Source organism: Chrysochloris asiatica, unplaced genomic scaffold (assembly GCF_000296735.1).
Source record: "Chrysochloris asiatica unplaced genomic scaffold, ChrAsi1.0 scaffold00054, whole genome shotgun sequence".
Classification (NCBI taxonomy): domain Eukaryota; kingdom Metazoa; phylum Chordata; class Mammalia; order Afrosoricida; family Chrysochloridae; genus Chrysochloris; species Chrysochloris asiatica.
This window is the reverse complement of record NW_006408572.1, coordinates 2,293,221-2,301,726: the sequence shown is the minus strand read 5'-3', so window position 1 is coordinate 2,301,726 and position 8,506 is coordinate 2,293,221. Positions and strand designations below refer to the sequence as shown.

General features: G+C 47.5%; 1 protein-coding gene across 1 annotated transcript in view; it reads left to right on the top strand.

Moving 5' to 3' along the window:
• The first annotated feature begins 342 nt into the window (after nucleotides 1-342).
• PRPF8 (pre-mRNA processing factor 8) overlaps nucleotides 343-8,506 on the top strand; it is a 34,124-nt gene continuing 25,960 nt past the window's right edge. The window contains exons 1-19 of the mRNA XM_006863230.1: nucleotides 343-404; nucleotides 589-699; nucleotides 1,347-1,515; nucleotides 2,441-2,605; nucleotides 2,683-2,901; nucleotides 3,010-3,222; nucleotides 3,504-3,629; nucleotides 3,720-3,825; nucleotides 4,976-5,166; nucleotides 5,288-5,407; nucleotides 5,493-5,682; nucleotides 5,824-5,943; nucleotides 6,053-6,187; nucleotides 6,539-6,668; nucleotides 7,033-7,229; nucleotides 7,362-7,568; nucleotides 7,695-7,858; nucleotides 7,988-8,114; nucleotides 8,237-8,429. Coding sequence (XP_006863292.1) covers nucleotides 600-699; nucleotides 1,347-1,515; nucleotides 2,441-2,605; nucleotides 2,683-2,901; nucleotides 3,010-3,222; nucleotides 3,504-3,629; nucleotides 3,720-3,825; nucleotides 4,976-5,166; nucleotides 5,288-5,407; nucleotides 5,493-5,682; nucleotides 5,824-5,943; nucleotides 6,053-6,187; nucleotides 6,539-6,668; nucleotides 7,033-7,229; nucleotides 7,362-7,568; nucleotides 7,695-7,858; nucleotides 7,988-8,114; nucleotides 8,237-8,429 — 2,872 coding nt within the window. The 5' untranslated portion in view covers nucleotides 343-404; nucleotides 589-599. The remainder of the gene's footprint in view (nucleotides 405-588; nucleotides 700-1,346; nucleotides 1,516-2,440; nucleotides 2,606-2,682; nucleotides 2,902-3,009; nucleotides 3,223-3,503; nucleotides 3,630-3,719; nucleotides 3,826-4,975; nucleotides 5,167-5,287; nucleotides 5,408-5,492; nucleotides 5,683-5,823; nucleotides 5,944-6,052; nucleotides 6,188-6,538; nucleotides 6,669-7,032; nucleotides 7,230-7,361; nucleotides 7,569-7,694; nucleotides 7,859-7,987; nucleotides 8,115-8,236; nucleotides 8,430-8,506) is intronic.

Sequence of the window (8,506 nt, the reverse complement as noted above, 5' to 3'; positions counted from 1 at the left end):
GAACAGACGCAGAGCGATGTAAAATTCTGACAAATTTATTAAAAACTCTATGAACATCGGTGTCTTCTCGCTCACAGTTGGACGTAAGTCACCGGCCTAACTTTGAAGTCTACCAAGGGCCTAAAGAGAAAAAGAAGCAGGCGCTGAAAAGGTGGGAGGCGGGGCTTGTGGCTACCCTACCACATCTCCTTGCGTTCAAGTCCTTTCCGCACATACACCCGCCCCCTCGTCTCGGTACGCCGTTTTAATTGGTAGACTCTCTAATCCATCTGAGCATCTTGTCGTCTATTGGATCAACTGCTTAAACCCGCTGGGCATCTTCCGGCGTTGGGAGCGCGGAGCAAACGTAGGCCTGCCGCCATTGCGCTGTAGGGAAAGCGTACTTTGTTGTGGTGCCTGTAAGGGTACGTGTTGGGCTTTAAAAGCCAGGCTGCAAGCGGCTAGGTGGCGTCCGCTGAGCGGCGGGAGAGGTTGGGCTGGACTGGGTGCAGACTGCAGGGGCCAGACTGCAGGGGGTGGAGGGACAATCACATTCTTGGGAGTCCAGGCCCTACCACTCATTGATTTTTCATACTCATTGCCCCCCAGATTCTCCGGACATGGCCGGAGTGTTTCCTTACCGAGGCCCGGGTAACCCGGTGCCCGGCCCTCTAGCTCCGCTGCCGGACTACATGTCAGAGGAGAAGCTGCAGGAGAAAGGTGAGGACTGTGCGGGAGCGGTGCACGCGGGCCGGGAGCCATGGGGACAGGTGTGCGCGTCGCGGGTTTGAAACCTTGCCTCTTCTAAGTGATGTCAACTCGCGGGAGAAAAGATGAGGCTGTCTGCTCCCGTAAAGATTTACAGTCTCGGAAACCCTGAGCAGCAGTTCTACTCTGTCCTATAGGGTCTCTGGACAGCAGTGGGTTCGTTGTCAACGCCCTTTATTACCCTCATTTGTTTTTTCAACTAATGAGATTTTGGTAAGCTTCTGTCATTGCTAGGGTGCTTCAAAAAAAGTTTGTGGGGGAAATTCCATTATCTTTTAATACCCTTTTCCAAAGCACCCTTGTGTTTACAGATGATCCCAGCAATCGGGGTATAATAAGTATGAAGGCAAAGTTAATATCTATATGTTCAATTGCAGTCAAGGAGACAGGCTATAAAAAACGTAAAACTCTGTCTCATAAGTTGAAAAGAAAAAAAAAAAAAGCAGAGTGAGAGAAGTGGCGGAGAGTGCTCCTACCAGATGGGGAAGTCACCTTTTTTTCACAGGTCCCTGCTGGTTGCCTTGCCCTTCTAGTAGGTCTTACAGTAGTTTACCAGAGGGCAAGAGGTACAATCCTTTTTAACTGAGATGCCTTTGTAGCCCGAAAATGGCAGCAATTGCAAGCCAAGCGCTATGCAGAAAAACGAAAGTTTGGGTTTGTGGATGCTCAGAAGGAAGACATGCCTCCAGAACACGTTAGAAAGATTATCCGAGACCATGGAGACATGACCAACAGGAAGTTTCGCCATGACAAAAGAGTCTACTTGGGGTAAGGAACATTTGGAGTGATTTTCTAAGGAGTTGGACTCTATAGGCTGCAGCTGCATAGCTACAGTGTCATTTGGCTGCAGGACTCTATGACAACCATCTTGAGGGGCTTAGAGAAAGGAGGGAACCACTAGGCCTCTGTGACAAGTTCCAGATTTTCCAGTTCTCTATTGCTATGATTTTTCTTTGCCTGGAGCTGGGGCTTTCATTTGTCTTTAGTGCTGCTGTCTTCAAATGTCCCTATTATTAGTGGGACATTGATAGTGTCCCAGAGTAGAACACTTTGTGCTTTGGGCTGCCTTAAACCTCAGTGACAGAATACAGAGTTTTGAGGTATTTTATCCCTTAGGGCTTTATATTCTTGGGTTCCTATGGCTCCAAATTAGGTGAACACAGGTAGAAATGCTTTAGCAAATCCCTGCCCCATTTAGACACAGAAAATTATAGCGACTTAGTGAACTGGTATAAGGAAGTATAGAAGTTTGTGTATTTCAAAAAAAAAAAAAAAAAAAAATTTGAGAACTTTGTTATATATGAGGGATATAGCAGTGAAGAAGGCAGTAGTGATGTCTGCCCGCATGGAACTTACTTACAGTCTAGTCTGGTGGCATGACAGACATGAAATAAATATTATATTACTGAATGTTTATCATTTGTGAGATGCTAGACAACAATAAGAAGGTGTTGGTTTAAAGGGACTGATATCCAAGACTGCAGGACCAAAACGTTGAAGTGGGGAAAATGGTACAAGGTGGGGTTGGAGAGGGTTAGGCAGGGTTTTGATCACGGAGGGCCGGCCCGTGTGTGCCAAGTTTGGATTCTAGAGCAGGATTTTCTGTGGAATGCAGTATTGTGAAACCATATGGCCTCTCTGTATGAGTAGTAGAACACCTTGTCATTCTGTTTCTTTCTTCCTAATGCCACAGTGCCTTAAAGTACATGCCCCATGCGGTCCTCAAGCTTCTGGAGAACATGCCCATGCCTTGGGAGCAGATTCGGGATGTGCCTGTACTGTACCACATCACTGGAGCCATTTCCTTCGTCAATGAGATTCCCTGGGTTATTGAGCCTGTGTACATCTCCCAGTGGGGGTGAGAATGAGTGGAATATGGTGTGTGGCGGGGGTGGGGGCATTGGGTGGAAATTGTGTGACATTCTTGACTTCCAGGTCAATGTGGATTATGATGCGTCGAGAAAAGAGAGACAGGAGGCATTTCAAGAGGATGCGTTTCCCCCCTTTTGATGATGAAGAGCCACCCTTGGACTATGCTGACAATATCCTAGATGTTGAGCCGCTTGAGGCCATTCAGTTAGAGCTGGACCCTGAGGAGGATGCTCCTGTGTTGGACTGGTTTTATGACCACCAGCCATTGAGGGATAGTAGGAAGTGAGTGATGGCTGGAGTTAATTCTATAAGCGTTCTGGAGTTCTTGGTGAGCAATGGCTGGGCTAGCTGATATACTTACCTGACTTGGTTCCCTCTTTTATGCCATAGATACGTGAATGGTTCCACTTACCAGCGTTGGCAGTTCACACTACCCATGATGTCCACTCTCTACCGCTTGGCCAATCAGCTTCTGACAGACTTGGTAGATGACAACTACTTCTATCTGTTTGATCTAAAGGCCTTCTTTACCTCCAAGGCTCTCAATATGGCCATTCCTGGAGGCCCCAAATTTGAACCTCTTGTTCGAGACATCAATCTACAGTAAGTTGGAGAAAGTGGGGATTTTAGCTCCCTGGTGGTGGTGGCGGTGGTAGTGGCAGCAGGCTGTTGTGTCAGTTCCTACTTATTTCGATCCTGTATAGCGTTCTGAGGTTGTAAATCTTCATAGGAGCAACAAGCCTCATTAGTCTCTTGCGGAGACACTGGTGGATTCGAACTGCTGACTTTGCAGTTAACAGCCCAATGCGTAACCCTCTATGCTACCCGGGCTCCTTAGATGTAACTCCCAAACTGGTCCACTCATCCTTGATTTTTCACCTTAGGGATGAAGACTGGAATGAATTCAATGATATTAACAAGATCATCATCCGGCAGCCTATTCGCACTGAGTACAAGATTGCTTTTCCTTACTTGTACAACAACCTTCCACATCATGTCCACCTCACATGGTGAGAGTGGGAACACACTGGGGGAAAAGAGAAGACTGGCAGGTTGGGCCAGGGCAGGAGAAGTATGGTTGACACTTCTTTTCACTTTAGGTACCACACTCCTAATGTTGTGTTCATCAAAACTGAGGATCCTGACCTGCCGGCTTTCTACTTTGATCCTTTGATCAACCCAATCTCCCATAGGCACTCAGTCAAGGTGAGAGGAAGGGAAGGATAGAGCAGGGACATTTGACCTTGGTGTTCCAAGAGAATTTTCTTGACAACAGATGATTAGTTACAAATTCTGCTTGAGGGAGATAATATTTTCCATCCTGTTAAACGTTCCCCTTGAGCTATAAACTAATTTGGAGAGTTCAGCAGTTGGCTCAATCCAAGTTATAACCTCAGGAGTATAACCTGAGGAGTCTTGGTGGTGCAGTGGATTAAGTGTTGACTTACTAATTGCAAGTTCAGAGTTTCAACCCAATGGCCACTCCACAGGTGAAAATGAGACTGCTGCTTTCATAAAGATTTATAGTCTCGGAAGTCTAAGGAGCAATTCTACTCTGTCCTCTATGGTTACTTTGACTTGAAATTGACTCAGTGGCAATAGGGTTTTGAGTTTGGTTTCTGTGATAGCTCATTTGGGTTTTTTATATAGTCCATTCTAATGTGTGTGCATTGTGGTGGATTTTGAATGGAACAGTTTATTGAAGTATAATTCAGCTGTTTAAATTGTACAATTCCATGTCACCCCTACCCCCCAGCGTTTTTACATGTATTAATAGATTTGTGCAATTGTCACTACAAAACATTTTCATCTTTCCAAAAAGAAACCCCATACTCATTAGCAATCACTTTCTGCTCTCCCCCCCATTCCCCTAGCCTTAGGCAACCACTACTATGTGTATAAATGGATTTGCTTATTCTGGATATTTCGTTGAAATGAAATCATATAATGTGTGGTCTTGTGGTTGGCTTCTTTTACTTACCACAGTGTTTTCAAGGTTCATCCATGTTCCATTGTGTTCTTAAAATGAGCAGATCTCATTCCCCAAGTCCAGTTTTTGGAGCTTGGGCAGGAGATGGTTGCAGTGTTTACCTCCTAAGGTACTGGGCTCCTTTGGGAGGCTTTTTGACAGTGAGCCAGCTGGGGTGTTAGGAATGGTGCTTGCTCTCCTGGCTGGCCCTGGCTTATTCTTGTCTCCCTTGGCCCCTTTGCCCTGGCCCTTTAGGGTTTCTCTTGTCAGGTAGCCCAGTTTCCATGGCAGGTATAACCACTGTGCCTGGCCCCAGAGAGTTCCCCTGTCATCCCAAGTCTCAGCCCACTTCAGTGGGAGCTGAGCCCTTGGGGCTGCTTCTTTCAGAGCCAGGAACCATTGCCGGATGATGATGAAGAGTTTGAGCTTCCAGAGTTTGTGGAGCCCTTTCTGAAGGACACACCACTCTATACAGACAATACAGCCAATGGCATTGCCCTGCTCTGGGCCCCACGGCCCTTCAACCTACGATCTGGTCGCACCCGCCGGGCCCTGGACATACCCCTTGTCAAGAACTGGTAAATGTTTTTACCTGGGGGATGATAGCAGTTCCATAAGAGAAAAGACTCCAATGGGGTGGGCATGCAGGCACATCAGAGTGGCTGAGAAGTGAGAAAGACTGGTGGACTTGTTTTCTAGGTATCGGGAACACTGTCCTGCTGGGCAGCCGGTGAAGGTGAGGGTCTCCTACCAGAAGCTGCTTAAATACTATGTGCTGAATGCCCTCAAGCACCGTCCCCCTAAGGCTCAAAAGAAGAGGTAAGGTGCCTGAGAGCTGCTCAGATTTCATCTGTTCTAAAGCTCAGCAGTAGCCTTACTCCTATTCTCCTTATTCCAACCCCAGATATCTGTTCCGCTCTTTCAAAGCTACCAAATTCTTCCAGTCCACGAAGCTAGACTGGGTGGAGGTGGGACTACAGGTTTGCCGCCAGGGCTACAACATGCTCAACCTTCTCATTCACCGGAAAAACCTCAACTACCTGCACTTGGACTACAACTTCAACCTCAAGCCTGTCAAGACACTCACCACCAAGGTGCTTGCACTAGGACCTTACTTTAGGGGTCTTCTGTTTATAGAATGGGTGACTAGATTTACTCGGGCCCCTGAGCAAGATATATATCCAGTTGGGACCATTGCTGATGATTATTGTGTGTGCTCTTGGCATCTCCTTCAGGAAAGAAAGAAATCCCGTTTTGGGAATGCTTTCCACTTGTGTCGGGAAGTTCTGCGTCTAACTAAGCTGGTGGTGGACAGTCATGTGCAGTATCGATTGGGCAATGTGGATGCCTTCCAGGTGAGGCTAGGTAGTCCTCATCCCTGCCTAGGTGGGGTGGCTGGATGGAGCCTGACCGACCCTGGAGCTGGCTCAAGCTCAAGGCCTAATGACAGCAATTGTGTTGCAGCTGGCTGATGGATTGCAGTATATATTTGCCCATGTGGGGCAGCTGACGGGTATGTACCGATACAAGTACAAGCTGATGCGACAGATTCGCATGTGCAAGGACCTAAAGCATCTCATCTATTACCGCTTCAACACGGTGAGGCCCTGTCTTCTCAGACTCATTTCCTGAGACCTGTTTTCATTTCTTACTCAGTAAAGGTTCATTTCAGGACCTGTTAATGGTCCTGAAAAATGCTGAGGTTCAAAAGGTGAAAGCAGAATATGTCATTACTATCTTCACCTTTTGAATCTCAGCATTTCCACCCAAATAGGGAATCTTTGTTCCTAGTTTTTGTCCTAAAACGTTTATTATTGGTCACTTGTTTGAAATGTTGAGACCCCAGACTTTTTCCTTTATTGCTCTCCACTGCCTCACCTCTGCCCAATTTGCCAACCTTGTGTAGATAAACTGCTAACTTATGTTCTTCATTTCTGCTTGGGATTGTAGGGTCCTGTAGGGAAGGGTCCTGGCTGTGGCTTTTGGGCTGCTGGCTGGAGGGTCTGGCTCTTTTTCATGCGTGGCATCACCCCTTTGTTGGAACGATGGCTGGGCAACCTCCTGGCCCGGCAGTTTGAAGGTGAGTGGTATTCTCTTTGCAACTTCTTAATTACCAGATCATGTGTGTTTCTCCTCTGTCTCTAACCTTTTTGAGTCTCTGAGAACCCCTCCCTCTGGAATTTCCTGTGAAGTCCCATTTTCAAGTGAAGCTGACTCAGTGTCCTGTTTCTTGAGCTTTTTTTCTGTGGCCTCGAGATTATCACTGAGCATCCTCATTGTGACTGTCTGAAGTAGCTAGTCCTTTGGCATGTGCAAGTCTTGTAGGTGCTTTATTTATGTAAAATGATTCCATTGTAAACATGGGTTGTGAGGAGCATGAAGGTAGAGGCCCTTATTAAAAGCATGAAACCTTGCTTTTAGTCACCATGGGTCATTCCTTCTAGGGCGACACTCGAAGGGTGTGGCAAAGACAGTGACAAAGCAGCGAGTGGAGTCGCATTTTGACCTGGAGCTTCGGGCAGCTGTGATGCATGACATTCTAGACATGATGCCTGAGGGGATCAAACAGAACAAGGCCCGGACGATCCTGCAGCACCTCAGTGAAGCCTGGCGCTGCTGGAAGGCCAACATTCCATGGAAGGTGGGTGTCCTCCCTACTTCAGGAGGCATGAACAGCCATGGATTGGGGTTAGGGTTAGGGTTATGACATCTCGACTTCCTAGCGGGTCGTCTGGCTCCTGTCACTTTCTCATTCTGCCTTCTGCTTTTGTAGGTCCCTGGGTTGCCGACACCCATAGAGAATATGATCCTTCGGTATGTGAAGGCCAAAGCTGACTGGTGGACGAACACTGCCCACTACAATCGAGAGCGAATTCGCCGTGGGGCCACTGTGGATAAGACTGTTTGCAAGAAGAACTTGGGTCGTCTCACCCGGCTCTACCTGAAGGCAGAACAGGAGCGGCAGCACAACTACTTGAAGGTTGGATGGAGTTGGCTGGGCTGGATGTGGTGGTGGGCAGGAAAGTGGACTGCAGAGCAGAGACCACATGTTATCCTGGGGAACTAGGCTACAGTGGGAAGCTCTTTACTGTGTTCTCCTTTGTAGGATGGTCCTTACATTACAGCCGAGGAAGCGGTGGCAGTGTATACCACCACTGTACACTGGTTGGAAAGTCGTAGGTTCTCTCCTATTCCATTCCCTCCACTCTCCTACAAGCATGATACCAAATTGCTTATCTTGGCTTTGGAGCGGCTGAAGGAAGCTTACAGGTGAGGAGTAGGGTGGGTGATAGGAGGGAATGGAGGTGTCAGAGTCCAAAGGAAGAAGGGTTAGCCTCCGTCTTTTATGACTTGGCTTTCTCTTGGATTTCCCCTTCACCTTTCCTGTTTTCTTGTTAGTGTCAAGTCTCGGTTAAACCAGTCTCAGAGGGAGGAACTCGGTCTAATTGAACAAGCCTATGACAACCCCCATGAGGCGTTGTCCCGCATCAAACGTCACCTCCTCACACAGAGAGCCTTTAAAGAAGTGAGTGAGCTGCCCATTCCCCAAATTGTCTTTTTTGACTGTCATTTATTCATAGCACCCAGAGTGGCAGATTTTTTCGAGTGGTTGGTGGATTGCTGTGAGCTAGCTTTCCTGTCCTGCAGGTGGGCATTGAGTTCATGGACCTCTACAGCCACCTAGTGCCAGTATATGACGTGGAGCCCCTGGAGAAGATAACTGATGCCTACTTGGATCAGTATCTGTGGTATGAAGCTGACAAACGCCGCCTTTTCCCACCCTGGATCAAGCCTGCTGACACAGAACCACCACCTCTGCTGGTTTACAAGTGGTGCCAAGGTAAATATTTCTGGGTTTGCCCTTTGAGGAAATGGGGGTGAATTGGTATCTAGGCAAAAATTCTCATCCAGGCAGTG